The 16,331-nt window shown below is 48.6% G+C and overlaps 1 protein-coding gene across 2 annotated transcripts in view; it reads left to right on the forward strand.

The window, feature by feature from the left end:
* LOC100353437 (AGBL carboxypeptidase 4) overlaps positions 1-16,331 on the forward strand; it is a 1,500,799-nt gene that overhangs the window by 1,351,381 nt on the left and 133,087 nt on the right. For both annotated transcript variants that reach the window (XM_089300715.1, XM_089300716.1), the window contains exons 7-8: positions 4,372-4,461; positions 15,676-15,790. In XM_089300715.1, coding sequence (XP_089156841.1) covers positions 4,372-4,461; positions 15,676-15,790 — 205 coding nt within the window. The remainder of the gene's footprint in view (positions 1-4,371; positions 4,462-15,675; positions 15,791-16,331) is intronic.

The raw sequence follows: 16,331 nt of genomic DNA on the forward strand, positions 1-16,331 counted from the left end.
ATCTTCAAGAGCCAATATGACAAAATAGTTAAGGAACTACATTTGGGATTATGAAAACCTGGGCTTGGGCTGGGCGTTGTGGTGCAACAGGTTAAACTGCCGCCAGGGAGGCCTGCATCCCATGTCAGAGTGCCTGGGACCCAGTCCACCTCTGTTTCTGGCACAGCTTGCTGCCAATGTGCCTAGAAGGTGGTAGATGATGGCCCAAGCACTTGCATTCCTGCCAACCACATGGGAGACCCAGAGTTCCTGATTCTCGGCTCCAGCCTAGCACAGTCCTGGCTATTATATGTATTTAGTGAGTGAACCAAATGTGGATGGAAGATCTCTTTCTCTCTCTCTCTTTATCTCTCTCTCTTCCTGCCCCCCGCATTTCAAATAAATTATAAGACACTTTTAAAAGTAAATAAAAAATTAAAATAAAAACAAAAAAAAATCCTGTGGTTAGACTTGGCTCCCATATTTGCCACTTACTCAAGTTTAGGCAAGAGAAAACTAAAAACAGTAGATGTCTCATTGAGGTGCTGGGAGTTAAATAAGGGGCAGGCATTGTGGCACAGTTGCTTGTGACCCCAGGATCCCATATTAGAGCACTTGGTTCAAGTCCCAGCTGCTCCACTTCTGATCCAGCTCCCTACTAATGTGCCTGGGAAGGCAGTGGGCGATGGCCCAAATACTTGGGCCCCTGCACCTAAGTGAGAGTTCCTGGATAGAGTTTCCTGGCTCCTGGCTTCAGCCTGGCCCTGATGTTGCTGTTGAGGCCATTCGGGGAATGAACCAGCAGAGGGAAGATCTCTGCCCCACCCCCTGTCACTCTACCTTTCAGATAAACAAACAAACAAACAAACAAATATCTCTTTTTTGAAAATAAGAGAATTAAGTAAGGTCATGTATGTGAAATTCCTGGCACAAATCAATAAATGTTACTTAATCACTGTCATAAGGGGATAATACTATTGTCCTCTTTCACAAAAGACAGCATAGCATAGAGATTGAAGACACAGCTTGTGGAATCAGACCGCCTGGGTTAGGAGCCTGGTTCTGCCACTCATTAGCTGCGAAGACTCAGGCGAGTCACTTCCTCGCTCCTGGCTTTGGTTTTCTGTAAAGCAAAGATAATGATGGTCCCTGGTCACCTAAGAATTGTTCATTAGATATTTTATAAATGAGAAAAGAGTAGATGATGAATATGAAGACCAAGAGGAGCCTGTGGGGTGTGTGTGTGTGTGTGTGTGTGTGTGTGTGTGTAGTAGGGGCTGGGGTGCATGCACCCTCATGTGTTAGGGATGCTGACAAAGCATATTTGACTTCAGATACCCCAGGCTTGCTGGGGAGCCTCCTGGGGCCACCTGGGTTCCCTCTGAGTGTGCACTTGTATCCTTGAGCCTGCCAACTTCTGTGAACGCTCCAATTTTTACCATCCCTTATGGGCTTCTCAGTCTCATTGTCTGCAATTCTGTTCCACCCCGGCTTTGTCTAAGCATCCTTCCTTCTCCATCCCTGCTGCCTCTACCAAGAGTATGTTTAATTGGCTTTGCAAGGAGTCTTGGGACTTGGTGACAAGAGGGGGTGAGGGTGGTATCATGTCACACTACCTCCGAGCTGCTACATTCCCTTAAATTGATTTTGCAAATGAAAGCTAAAAGCTAAGCAAAGGCGCCCCATCCATTTTGCCTAAAGATGATTATAATGCTCTTTTACGGCCTCCTAAATGACAAAGCAATTTGTTACCTGCCTGCATCAACATTTGCTTATATTAGCACCCGAGATGCTTGATTTTTATTAGCCCCACGTTATCATTTTATGAAGACACAGGGGCTCAGTAAAATTAGTGTGCAAATAGAATGCCCATTTTGCATTTCCCTGTGGTCAGCAGAAATGCTGAATGCAATTGAGTTGATAGCGGGTCAGGGGAGACATCCATACAGTTAGCCTTCACAGAGGGCCTCCCTAACGCCATTTATCATTTCTGAGCTGCTGGAGTAGATGTGGTCAGTGTTAGACAGTGTTTTTTTAAGGGCTTGGTGTTGTTCTCTTTATTTTTAAGTGAAAAGCAATATAAATACTAAGACAGTAGCTCAATTTCCTTCAGCACTGAGGGATGGAAGCAAACTCTCTCGCGTATATTGTCAGTGAAGTGCTGTGGATGTGGGATCTTATATTGTTGTTAGTGGGTCCAGGAGGAGACGGACAGGGAGGTGAAAGGGACAGTAGCTGGGAGCCAGGGCTTGGCTCTGCACCACTAGATGCACAGATGCACGGCCCTAGGCCTGCCCTTCGTTTTGTGAGTGTCAGTTCCATCACCTGTAAAGTGAGGGCAATGCTGTCCACCTCAGAGAGGCATGATGAAGTGGGGTAATATGTGGCTGCCTTTCTTTAGAAACCATGATCTATTCAGGTTTTTTTTTTTTTTTTTTTTTTTTTTTTTAATTCAACAGCCTGTTCTCAAGCACGTACTCCATGCAAGGTTCTGGGAAAGACGTTAGAAATGTACCCTTAAGGAGCTTGTGTTCAGTCCAGGGAGAGTTCAAGGTGTCTAAATCCTCTTTTAAAACACAAAGTTCTTCAGTACGAGTGAGTCTTCTCTCTCTTTCTCTCTTTGTACCTAGAGGTATCTAGCACAGAACTGAACACCGAGTGCATTCTCAAGAATATATTTTGGTACTGTTGCATTTCTTGCTACCTTTCAGGTGCGCCTAATGGACCAAGCAAGTGGCAAACCTTCAGAACCAGGTTTGACAGGGTGATGTCATCTGCTGCAGTCTCTGGGGCTGGGGCATCAGCTGTGGGGATGGATGATGAACCACATTCAACACAACAGCCTGTTCCTAGCATGTCAGGAGAAAGTCTGTCTGCTACCCCTACCCACCCACTCCTCCTGGAATCCCTCACTCGACCCTCTCAGTGTCTCCTTCAGGCCGTTTTTCTGTTCTGTGTTGATCTACTTTTCTGCAAATAGCTATAGACTCTCTCCCTTCCCCTTCTTTCTGGGAATGTTGCTCTTAGCTACAGCTTTTGTCTAATAATATCTTTGTGCAAGAGTTAAATGTTATTATATAAGTTAGAGAGGCAGACTGAGCTTGGGTTCTGATTTGGGGCTATATTTTCCTATTTGTATAATTATTTTATTTAATACTAGATATAAAGATATTGGTAAGTGTCTGGATTTTGTTTTCTTCCTTTCTTTAATGTTTAACTATTTCTTTTGCTTACTTGAAAAGCAGAACAAGAGGGAGGATGTAGTGGGAGAGGGAAAGACAGATAGCAAGTAGATGTAAGATCTCTCTCTTTCTATGTGTATGTGTGTGTATTTGCTTTACAAATAGAATGAAAATAAATAAACTACAAAATTTTTAAAAGAGAATTTGTTTTGGTGCAAACCATTTTGAAATTCACGCATAGCTTTTTCATAATATACATTTTCCATAAACTTTATGAAGACTCAGAATAAAACCTCTCCAAGTCTCCATTTCTGTCTCTTTAAAGGGAATCGCTATGTTGCAGTAGGATTAATAATCATGTATATAGTGTGCCTGACACAAAAGAAGCTAATTAAATAGCAGCTGCTACTATTACTATTACAAATAGCAATAGCTGCCTTCTTTATCATTCTCCCAATGCCTACCGTGCAGCCTGCACTGTGCAAGCTTGTTCAGGCATCACACCTTAGGAAGTACACATTGCTATCCTAGTTTATAGACTCGAAAATTGAAAGTCAGAGAGGATTCACATTTGTCTGTGTTCACAGTCAGTGGATCTGGGATTCAGCCTCACTCATATGGCTTCCTTGGGTTATTGTAAATGTTACATATTAATAGAGCATGATCAGTTGCACTAAGGAAAGGCAATGTGGTCTTTTAATTTTAGGCACCTAGGAACATAACTTAATTAGTCTGCAATGCCTGGGCTTTAATGGTTCTAATCCAGTGATTTAAAAGAGGAATGTGAAGGGGCTGGTGTTGTGGTGTAGCATTTTAAGCCACTACCTGTAATGCAGCATCCCATATGAGCGCCAGTTCAAATCCCAGCTGCTCCATTTTGGATCCAACTCTCTGATAATGCACCAAGGAAAACAGTGGAAGATGGCAAAGTACTTGGGCCCCTACCACCCATGTGGGAGACCCAGGTGGAATTCGAGGCTCCTGGTTGGAGTTTCAGGATCTTGGCTGTGGCCTGTCCCAGCTCTGGTCATTGGGGCCATTTGGGGAGTGAACCAGCAGATGGAAGATATCTCTCTCTCTCTAACTTTCAAATAAATAAACATTTTTAAAAGAGAGAAATATGAAGCATCCCAACCATTCTGCATCCCATCTCTCCCCTGCACCAGCTCCTAGCCTCAGCTTAGCAATCCTCTCCCCTTTTTTCTTACAGACAATCTCCAGGAAGGGGCAGAGCAGAAGGTAGTCTTCATCACAGGGCGCATCCACCCTGGGGAAACACCTTCTTCATTCGTGTGCCAAGGTGAGTTGCAAGATTTCCTACGAGTCCCGCGCCCACCCTGGCGTCCAGCCAGGGCACTGTGATGGTCTCTGTGCCAGTACCAGCAGGTGCAGAGAACTGGACTGGATGGGAGTTCTCTTCACTTCTCGAGAGAGGCTCCACCTGATCCCCGCGAGGTTATTTTCCATAAATGCTCACTGAGTAGACATGGGCATGGATGAATGGAAGCAGGGATGAATGAGCAGGCAGAGCTGAGTTAGTTTTTTCATACGGTTATCCATGTTCCTTGGCTTTTCTTGTCTCTAGGGGTTTGCAACACCAACACGTCTAGTCCCTGGTCAATGTGTGTGTTGGTAGAAGGACTGTGAAGTGGGGAGACAAGGACTGAAAACTGTCTGCTAATTCACTCAGTCACTTAACAAACAACTCTGATATACCTTCCATGAGCACAAGCAGCTTGTCATCAGACAACAGAAAGTAAACAAGACATAATTTCTCTGCTGAAGTGTATCCCTTTATAATTGCATTTTTATTTGTTATCGCACACTTAAACCACACAAAATGTATATTTAATTAGCCAGATACAGTCAGCAATATGCATATATTTAATAAACAAGATATAAATAATAGCATGATGAATGCCCAGGTACTCAACAGTTTAAGAAACACAATATTATCTGTTCATTTTCCATTCACTTTCCTCTTTCCTACTACATGCCTATCCCACTGCTGCCATTCAGCCTGAATTCTGTGTTTGTCATTCCCTGCTTGTTAATTGTTTTACTGTGTGTGCAAGCATCCTTAAACAATGGATTTTCCAGTTCATATGTTTTTGAGCTTTATAAAAATGCTATTGTTCTGTATGCACTGAGACTTACCTTCCACCCACTATCCACTTTGGTGGAGACACATAGTTCACGTGTTTTTCACTACTGCATTGTATTCCATGTCTGTCTGTAGCTCAACTTACTTATCCTCCTGATGATGAATAATCATATTATTTATAGTATTTTTTCTTACAAATAATGCAGTCACAAGCATTTTTTAAAAATACTTATTTGTTTCATTGAAAGACAGAGAGAGAGAGAGAGAGAGAGAAGGAGACACAGAGATCTTCCACCAGCTGGGCCAGATTGAAGCAAAGAACAAGGAACTTCATCCAGGTCTCCCACATGGGCGGCAAGGGTCCAAGCACTTGGGCCATCCTCTGCTGTTTTCCCAGGTGCATTAGCTTGGAACCGGATCCATAGGAGCAGCAGGGACTTGAACCTGCATCCATATGGGATGCAGGCACTGCTGGCAGCAGTTTAACTGGCTGCACCACAGTGCTGGCCCCTGCCACAAGTGTTCTTATGCATGTTGCCCTGTGCACACGTGCAAACACTTTTCTAGGGCATTTAACCTGAGGATGTAGTTGCTGGGTCATGGAGTATGCACATTTTCAACTTCACCAGATATTACCAAGTTTCTCTCCAAAACATGCAACTTTCCACTGCCACCAGCAATGTGTAAGAGTTTCTACTGTACTTGACAATGCTTTTCCTTTCTTTCTATCCAGTGGGTGGATTACATGTAAAATACATTATGTTCTATATGTTCCAAGCACTAATGTGAAGCCTTTACATATTTCAATTCCTTTTATACATCAATTTAAAAATTTTTAAGCTTAAATTTATTTATTTGAAAGGAAGGGAGCAAGAGAGAGAGAGAGAGAATGAGCAAGCGGCACACTCCTGTTTCCTGGTTCACCCCCAGATACCCATAACAGCTGAGGCTGGTCCAGGCCAAAGCAGGACTGTGAACTCCATCTGGATCTCTCACATGGGTAGCGGGGACACTACCTGAGCCATCCTCTGCTGCCTCCCAGGGTGTGCATTAGCAGGAAGCTGGAATTAGGAACTCCTGCTAACACTCCAACAAGGGATACAGGCTTCCCAAACAGTGTCACAGCATTTAAGCTGAATGTTCAGCCCTGATTGTCCATCTCAACCCATTTAATTTGTTTCAGTTATATTATTTATATCAATTTCCTATGTCACAGGCAGTAATATCAGCTGTATTTTTACATAGGAGAAAACCGAACTTCGGAGAAGTTAATGAACTTACCTGATTTAAACCTCAAAATGTCCTTGAGGCCAGGGAGGGAGGGGTGGGAACAGTCCTATGGAGCTCATATGCCTAACTTGAAGGAGGCAGCTCACTGCACACTGAGTCCCGGGGACTTGGAACCTGGGGATTCTGAAGTCAATTACGGCCTGTGCCACTCCCTCGCAGGCTGACTTCAGTTTCTTCAAATGTAAAATTAGGATAATGATACTACCTAGGAAGGCTGCTAGGAAGCTGGCATGAATGACTGTAAACAAAAAACCCAGTCCTGTGCCTGGCACACAGCAGGCACTCAACAGATGTCACCTCCTCTCCCGTGGGATTCTGAGAAAATGAAGTAGGTAATGTGCTTTGTCAACTATCAAGCACTGTGCAAATAAATAAGAGTTTTATTTTCCCAGTTCATATTCTTCCAATGCTGTGATTAGGCACAGTGGTCTCTCTCTTGTTTTCAGAGGAGCTTGAGTTTCTGGGAAAGGAAGTGACTTGCCCAAAGCGCAGCAGCTTATAGGAGCTGTGGCTGGCGCTCCAGTCCCTGTAGCTGGCCGTGTAGCATTCTCACTTCCAGTCTTTTTCCTCCCCAGCATTGTCCTTGCAATCACCTCTCCAAGGCCCTCCTGGGTTTACCCACGCCTTTACTTGCAGCCATCTGTCAGTTGCTAAACTTGGCTGCAGATCTGTTCCCCTAGCTGATTGGATGTAAGTGCTTTGTCCTTGTTTGTAAAAAGACAGTACCCTTACTATCCATACCTTCATCTCTGGGATCCCAGACCCACTGCTCACCTCCTCTGTGGACAGTAGGTAGAGGACGGGTCACCATCCCATTTTACTGACGACACAAAGGCAGAGAGCAGCTGAGTGGCTCTCAGGGGCTCTCCTCTGATGACCCTGTTTGCTGAAAAGGACTCTTCGATGGTGCTTCATTGATTCTCTCAGTGCTGTCCTGTGGGTTTTCAGCACCTGTCTACTCCTTGGCAGTGCCTTGCAATGCCTGCCCAGTACATTCTCAAGACAAACTCCAAAGTCCTTGAGATGACATTCACAACTCTCCATGAACTGGCTCTTGCCACGTTGTCTGGCCTCAGTCTCATGACACCTTAGCCCATACAGTGTAATCCTTGAATGGGTGGTCTTCTGTCCATCACGAGGCCTTTGCACCTGCTGCTCCCTCTGCCTAGAAAGCCATGGCCAGTTCTTTGCCACCTGACAAGCACCTCCCATCTCACAACGCTTATTTCAGGTGCCTAGTGTGGGCCTCCCCGGGGCACCACCTCCAGCCCCTGGTTTTGATGGGTCTAAAGATGACCATGGTCTCTATTGATGGTGCCTCCGAGACACAAGTTATCTTCCCTCGAGGTGGCATAAAACAGGCTGCCTCTGTTAACTCAGGTTACTAATGAGGGATACAGGCAGTCTTGCCCTAGGGTCTCTTCATCTTATAGGGACAGCCCAGATCATAGTCTCATGGGGCACCTCTGGTGACATTTTCCCTAGTCACAACCTGTATATTGACTCCCCCACCACCCAGACCACCTTGTTTTGGGGATGGCAGATGGGTCTGAGGCCCGGAAGGATGAAGGCTGGGATAGCTTGGCTTCCATTAACTCTTCCCCATTAACTGGCTCAGTGACCTTGAGCAGGGAACAGGCGTGTGAGGCCTGGTCGTCCCCATCTGGCTGGGACCACAGTTCTCTCTGCCAAGCTGCTGATGCACCTGCTGCTGGGAGCAGAGTGAAGTCCTTTCATTGCAGAGTTCTGCGAGGGGCGGCACTAAGTGCAGCAGGGCTTGGATGTCCTCAAGACTCTGCTTGGTGGTGGGACAATTCACTCCAGGTTACCAGTTTTGTGCCCCAGACGTCACACATGGCCTCACGTAGCTGGAGAAGCTACAATGTGAGAAGTCAAAGGCAGAGCGTGTGAGACCACGTCTCAGGAGTTGGACCGCCTGGGATCTGCACTCCCTGCTCATTACAGCATGGATTTGGAAGTGGCACCTGTCTCGGCCTCCGTTCTTGTATATCCAGAGGGAACTCATAGTAGCAATCCTGCCTCACAAGCTTGTTATGGAGACAAACAGTGTTAAAGTCCATAAAACCTCGAGGACAGAGTCTGGAATACAGCAAGCACTAAATAAGTGTTAGCAGTAGGAGGCAGGGGTAGCACGTGTGGAGCACTTTGCACAGGCCAGGTCCTCCATGAGACACTTCATACGTGGTTCCCCTAATGCTCTCTGAGCAGCCAAATCCAGGAGTGTGACTTCCCCTTGGGCCTGGCTCTTCCTCACCCCTCCTGAGAGAGCCGTTAGCAGAGCTCTCCTTGCCAGCAGGCTCCCAGTGCGGGTTAGCAGCTTGGCCAGAACCTGACCCGGGCCTTGGTCTCTGACTCCTGGCCAAGAAGTTCTCTCGCAGAAGCTTCCTGGAGTTGCTGAGATGATTCTCCTTGAAAATTTCCACCTTGGGAGACTTTGTCCTCTTCTGATCCTTCGCCACTGAGTGAATTAAACCAACCCTTGGGAAGTGCTGCTGTGGGCAAGCACATCGTGCCCTGGAGGGCGGCGGGGGGCAGTGGGCTCTGTGGGCATAGCAGAGGCTTAGGGGCTGGACGGAGGCCCAAGTTGGAGTCCTCCAACTTGCACCTGCCACTCTGGGGTTCTTTGGCAAGTCCTTGCCTCTCAGAGTCTCCGTTTCCTTCTCTGCGAAGTGGGGGCAGGGATCTCTTCCTCAAGGAACCGCTGTGAGGATGAAACGAGACAGTGTCCCAGTGCTTGGTGCAGCGCCAGACTCACACAGGTGCTGAGCAGCACTCATGCCCTCTTGTTCTCCTTGGCTCTTCCGCAGGACGCCCACCTGGGCACCAGGCAGCTCTGAGCCCTGTTTTGCAGAAAAGCCTAGGGATGCACTGAATGTCACCTGGCAAGTTAGCAGTGGGGTGGAGAGTACGGCCTAGTCTTTGCCTCCTACCCAGAGCCCTGTTGCTACCTGGCAAGGTGCCCACCAGTGCTTAGACGAAGGAGATTGTGGGGAGCAACTCGGACTAGACTAAGTTACTGGAATTAAGACTTATTTTATGCATCTGCTCTCCCACAATGTGGCGCTGGGAGAGGAGGAAACAGCTTCTATACAGCTGCCTCCAGTTCAACCAATAAACAGCAGGACCTGCTCCTGATTGGAGGAGAGCAGCGTACTCGGCATGTGGGTAGCAGAGTTGGGATTGGTGGAAGAGGACTATAAAGGAGGAGAAAGACAACATTCACCAGGAACATCTATCTGAAGGAACACCTGAGGAACATCTGAGCAGCCCCCGAGAGAGCTGGCCGGCGGTGTGCCGCTCCCCGCAGAAGTGGGGAAAGTGGCTAGGGAGAACCGCCCTTCCACGGAGGTGGAAGGGTCGGTAGCCAACCCGGGAAGAACCAGCAGCAAACCCGGGGAGGGCCGATCAGACAAAAGAACAGCGCAGGGTCCTGTGTCATTCCTCCACGAAGACGGGGAGCGACAGGAGATAAAAGAACTGGGCCTGCCTCAAGGAGTTCACTGCTCAGGGGTCACAGAAGGAGAAGGAGAGCATATGTGTGCATGCACACAGACACACATATGTGCGCTTGCAATGTGCATATTTACCATACCATCACCACTGGCCACCGGAGCCAAGCACAATCCTCACTCAAGTGGTGACCTTCATCCTCCCGAACCCTGCTTTCTCCCACCTCCAGTCCTCTCCTGTTCTTCCTCTCTCTCTCTCTCTCTCTCTCTCTCTCTGCCCCAAACAGATTCACATTACAGACCCAGTAAGTTCTCATGCTGGGGCCTTTCCCTTCCCTAGGCTTCTGTCTCTTTGGGACATGGACAATCAGGGGTAGGAGGGTGAAGACTTCAACTCTGTGAACCTCAGGCTCCTCAGGGCCAGACTCTCAGTGATTCCATAATTGGAGGCCCTTGGGCTTGGCCGTGGGCAGAGAGCAGGCCTGGTGCCAGCTCGGGGGACAGGCTCCACTGGCTGCTGTCACGCAGAACATACTCTGGGCCTAGCAGAGACTGTGTTGCTTCAAGCCTGGAGTCTGCCCTCTCTGGGATGCTGCCTGAGTAGAGGACAGAAAGAGAACCTCACACAGAACTTTCCAGGAACCAGCAAGGCGGGCTTATATCATTCTGCAAATCACACGCCAGTGCTCGGCTGGCTCTTCCCACCTTACCTTAATGGAAAGGGCACACTGCGTGGAAGCTGGACGGGCTGGGTCTGAATCCCATCCAGGTCCCCGTGAGACACTTGGTAAGCATCGTCACACCCTGCCTTTGTTTTTCTGCCTGTAAAATGGAGCATATAGCATTACAGGTAACCCAGCCAAGGATCACACAGGAGTCATCATGGTTCTAGCTTTATGCATTCATTCCCACCTATCTAATGCGCACTTTCCCGTGCCACGTCCTGCACTGGCTACTGAGAACAGAGTGGCAAACAAGGCAGGTGTGTCCCTACCATCCTGCAGCCTGCGGCCTGAAGGGAAGACGAGCTCACAGAGGTGGGCCTCAGCCTCTGGAACGCAAAGGTTCAGGAAATTAGAGCTTTCCTCATTCCTGCACAGCAGAATTCAGCCTCTGTTCTGAAGATCCATTCTGCCCGGGGCCAAAAACTTAATCTCAGTCATTTTCTCCAAGGTTGTGTGATTTCAGCAAAGAGTTCTGATGCTCTTGGGGGTGGTAGACAAAGAACCTCGCCATTGGTGTCACCATCTGTCCACACTGCCGCCCTCCCACGGACTGTAGTCATGACTCTCTGGGGCTTGGTCCCCGCAGAGTCCCTGCAGGCCGTCACCTGGAAGCGCCTGGCTGCAAGCTGCTGTCCCCGTTGTTGTCTGCTCCTGCCCTCTGTTATTCCTCCCCTCAGCCTCAGTCTGTGCTGCAGCCAGGGAGCGCTCCCAGAGCTCCGAGCTGGCCCTGTGCCCTCCTGGCTCCAGTCTCGCAGTGGCTCTCCTCCAGTGCCTTCCATGATCTTTCATCTGGACAAGCAACTTCCTGTCGACCCCTCCCACTCACGACTCAACACTCTCTGACCCATGCCCACAGGCAAACCAAGTAGGGGCAATGATTAAAACAACACATGTTGTTCATGGAAGATGGAATTAAAAGATAAATTTATTTGGGTGCAAAAAATTTTGAAATTTGTACGCATATGGTCCTGTGGCATGGTGGGCTGAGTGGCCACCTGTGGTGCCGGCATCCCATATGGGCCCCGGTTCACGTCCCAGCTGCTCCTCTTCCTATCCAGCTCTCTGCTAATGGCCTGGGAAAGCAGTAGAGGATGGCCCAAGTGCTTGGGTCCTTGCTCCCACATGGGAGACCCAGAAGAAGCTCTGGCTCCTGGCTTCGAATCGGCTCAGTTCCAGCCATTGTGGCTATTTGGGGAGTGAACCAGCGGATGGAAGACCTTTCTCTATCTCTCCCTTTCTGTGTTTGTAACTCTGCCTCTCAAATAAATAAATAAAATCTTTTTAAAAATTTATTTTTATCTTTTTAAAAATTCAATTTCCAAGAACTTTTTGAAGAACCTTTGTATATACTTCTCCTATGTTCCAGGTACTTTGCTTATGTCAGCCATTCACAGTAACTCACAAGTAATTATCATTTCCCCCTTGTTCACTGGTGAGAAAACTGAGGATCTGAGAGGGTAAGGGCACCAGTGAAGGAATAGCTGAGAGAGGAGTCAAATCCAGAGGGCCAGGCCTCAGAGGCTCACTGCTAACCAGAAAGCCATGGCCCTGGGATTGAAAAACTCCCATTGTCAAACACGCTGACTTCTCATCTCCAAATCTCGGTGGAAGAAGGCCCCGCCTGGACACCCCTTCCAGCTGGCTCACCCTACTCATCTTTTACCTCCCCATTTTGACCGCCAAGACTGGGTGGGGAGCCCCTCTGGGTTCTTGCAACACAGGGATGCTCCCTGGAGTCCTGGCCAGTCAGTGAGGAATTGCTTTCTTATCATGCACCCCTCTGTGGCAGGAACACCTCACTCCTCTTGGAATGCCCAGCATTTGGCCTGCCACTGACTGTATGTAGAATGAGTGATCATAGTTCACCCAACCCCACACTTGTCAGGGTTGAGTGAATTCCTGGGATGGATCCATCTGCAGGATTTATTAAGCACCTGCTCTGTGCCCGGCCCTGAACCAAGCACTCCGGGGGAAACACAACGACTCTAAGGCTCAGTTGTGGCTTTCCTGGCAAGGCCTCTGCTGGGCAGCTGGAGGCTGGCACTGGGCAGTGATCTCTGCCGCCTGGATTTCATTTCAGATCCTCTACCATTTTCCTGACTGGCATCCAGCCTTTCTAGCCTCCAACCTCCCTGTCACCCCACTTTCTTCCACCTCTGTGATTAAGTCAGCTCAAAGCCAAGGACCTCAAGGAAGTTGAAGGTGTGTCCTGGAAGGAGAGAACTTGTTTTCTTCCACTGACATCAAGGGATTCCTCCACTTTGAGGGAGAGGAATAAAATAGGTGGGATCATAGCATGTCAGGGTGGACTGTGTCTTTAGAAATGATTTCATTCTTCTTCCCAACTACTTATTTATTTATTTATTTGAGAGGTAGAGTTATAGGCAGAGAAGGAGAGACAGAAAGAAAGGTCTCCATCTGCTGGGTCACTCCCCAAATGGCCGGAACTGAGCTGATATGAAGCCAGGAACCAGGAGCTTCTTCCAGGTCTCCCATGTGGGTGCAGGGGCCTAATCACTTGGGCCATCCTCTACTGCTTTCCCAGGCCATAGCAGAGAGCTGGATTGGAAGTAGTGAACCAGTGCCCATATGGGATGCCAGCTCTGCAGGAGGAGGCTTAACCTGCCTCACCACAGCACTGGCCCATCTTTTCCCCAGTTTTAAAGATGAGAATAAGCCCAGGGGCTTTCCACAAGTCCCTCAGAAATTGAGCCAAAACCAGAGCCCAGAGTCTCTTTGGGTTTGTTGGTCAGAGAAAGCTAAACAGCACGTTCTCTAGCTAAAACTCCTGTGCAGGTCCCCAAGCCTGTCTTCTCCCTGGGTCCCTCTGCTTCCGTGGTCCACGCAGTGCTTTTGGCCCATGGCCGGGGATGAACTTCCTCTCCGCTCTGTCACATTCTTGCCCGTACTCCTGTCCACTTACCACCCTCCTCCATCATTAAGCAAAGGAGAAGGAAAGAAGACCTCCCAACTTCCTATTCAACGAGAATGATTCCTGACGAATTGTGTTTGACTGCAGGCCCCGGGGATGAGTGTAAAACCTTCCCTCTCCCTGCTCCCACCCACCTGGAAGAGGGAGCTCTGGACGGCTGCAGCCTCTGGGCTCGCTTTGTTTTCCTCTCATTCTTTTATTAGCTGCCTAATTGGCAGTCCAATTAATCTGCTCATCTGTGAAGGAGGATGGATCACAATGAGCTAGTCCATTTCCAGAAGCCATTCTCTGAGGCAGCATGGCCAGGCCCTAAGTGCAGGCTGGCTCCTTGATGGAGGGCCGCCCCGGGAGCCGGGGTCAATTAGTGGACAGATTAAGCAATTATTAGCCCCTAACAAGGATGCCTGGCATCATTACCCTGCCTGTTTACTGGCAAACTGCAGCTTTAATATGAGGACCAACAAATAAATTAGGGCATCTGGTCCACCACCGCGTCAGCCGAGAAGTAAGTGATGTCCAACTGGCTCTCGGCTGCGGATGGAGTCTGAGCCTGGCCCTGTGAAAAGCTGAGCTGTCCCTCACTGTCACAGCCGCTTTGGAATGCGCTCTGGAGCCAGTTGTCATTCCGAGAGCTGAGTGCCTGCTGCCAGGCCTGTGAACCGATCTTTGTCACCCTGCTGCCTTCCTCCCGCCTGTCTACACCACCTGTCAGCGCCCAGCTCCGGGTCTGCTCCTGCCCCAAGCCTTTCCTGCTGTGCATTTGGGGAGGGTGTCACACCCTTCTATCAGCTTCTGGCCTTGCACTCATTTCATGGAACATTGTGAAGCCACTTTGCCCGTCTTTTTGCTGATCTCTGGTGGTGAAGTGGCCACACAGAGAAGAGGGGAGGGACCAGGGCTCAGAGATGGAGACAGACCATCACCAGAAAGACTTCAAGGTCGGGGTGACAGGGTCAGGTTCGTGCTCTAAGGAGAGCCTCTGGCAGCAGTGAAGAGGCCAGATGTGCAGATAGCTTGGATGGCCCAGACGCTTATGTTCCTGCCACCCACGTGGGAAACCTAGTTGAAGCTCCTGGCTTCTGGCTTCAGCCTGGTCCAGCTCTGGCTGTTGTGGGCGTTTGGGGGGATGAACCAGGGGATGATAGGTATCTCTCTCTCTCTCTCTCTCTCATTCTGTTTCTCCCTCTTTCCCTATCACTCTGCCTTTCAAATAAATGAATAAATGCTTGAAAAGAACATGTTTCTGTTGCATAGCATCTCTTATTCTGTCTTCAGTTGTCCTATCTCTTCCCATCTCAGTCTGTCAGAACTTACTGGGACCCCTGGGGCATAGCTCAAATGCCATCTTCTCTGCAAGCCCTCTCTGTTCTTTCCATCAGGAAATGCTCCCTCTCGCCTGCTTCTGGGATTTAATGTTGTGTCTTGAGCTGTCTGTCTCTCAAAAACTGAGCCCACTAGGTAGGGGCTGGTGTTGTGGCATACCATGTAAAGCTGCTGCCTGCAATGCCATCATCCCATGTGGACACTGGTTCGTGTCCCAGCTGTTCCAGTTCCAACCTAGCTCCCTACTAATGGGTTGGAAAAAGCAGTGGAAGATGGCTCAAGTGCCAGGGCTCCTGCTATCCAGGTGGGAGACCTAGATGTAGCTTTGGCCTGGTCTAACACTAGCCATTGTGGCCATCTGAGAAGTGAATCAGAGGTTGGAAGATTCTCTCTCTCTCTCTCTCTCACTCCCTCTCCCTCTCCCTCTCCCTCTTCCTCTCCCTCTCCCTCTCCCTCTCTGTAACTCTGACTTTCAAAATAAATAAATAATATTTAAAAAAAGATCCCCTGGGTACCACATAGCCTCTAGCTATATACTCTCAGTAGTTGATAGCAACGCAGGTCAAAAACCATCTACGGAGCTCTTAAAAACATTCCAAGTAGAGAAGAGAGTGCTGTGCTCCCCCTTCTTGAACTATTTGATGTTAACCCAGACATTCTCTCTCCCTAGGCATCATTGACTTCCTCATAAGCCAGCACCCTATTGCCCGTGTCCTGAGGCAACACCTGGTCTTCAAGATCGCACCAATGCTCAACCCGGATGGAGTCTACCTTGGCAATTACAGGTGAGACGGGAGGCTGCCCAGATGCTACCCAGCACAAGGTGGTAGTGTGCAAACAAGAACAAACAGAGCCTATGTTTTTGATAAAGAATTTTCAGACCACGCACGCATTCATAGAGGAAGTTTTGCCTGGTCCTTTAGAATGTGGGTAATGAGCCTTAGCTGTTTCATTCACAGCCACCTGAGGTCTGCTGGGAATTTCTGGACAGTTCACTGGACCAGGAAAGAGGAGACTTGGTGTTAGTTTTTGCATCTACTTCCTGTGTAGCCATGGGGGGATTCACTTGTCCTCTCTGATGCTTGCTTTCTCTTGCATAACGGAAACAGTAGCTACTTAACCTGGCAGAGCAGTTGCAAGCATCAGAAGAGATGGTGAGGAGGGTTGTGTTTTGCAGAATCTCATTGGTGGTTTTGAGGAGCACGGTTGCTTGGCTGATTCCTCCTGAAGATGGTTGATGAGGAGACTGCATCCCAGATCATCGGAACAGCATTCCCCCTTGGTGTTCGCATATCAGCTAGCCCCACGGCACCTGTGGCCCCAAAC

This window comes from Oryctolagus cuniculus, chromosome 7 (genome assembly GCF_051225735.1).
Source record: "Oryctolagus cuniculus isolate XC-2025 breed Fujian yellow rabbit chromosome 7, ASM5122573v1, whole genome shotgun sequence".
NCBI lineage: Eukaryota > Metazoa > Chordata > Mammalia > Lagomorpha > Leporidae > Oryctolagus > Oryctolagus cuniculus.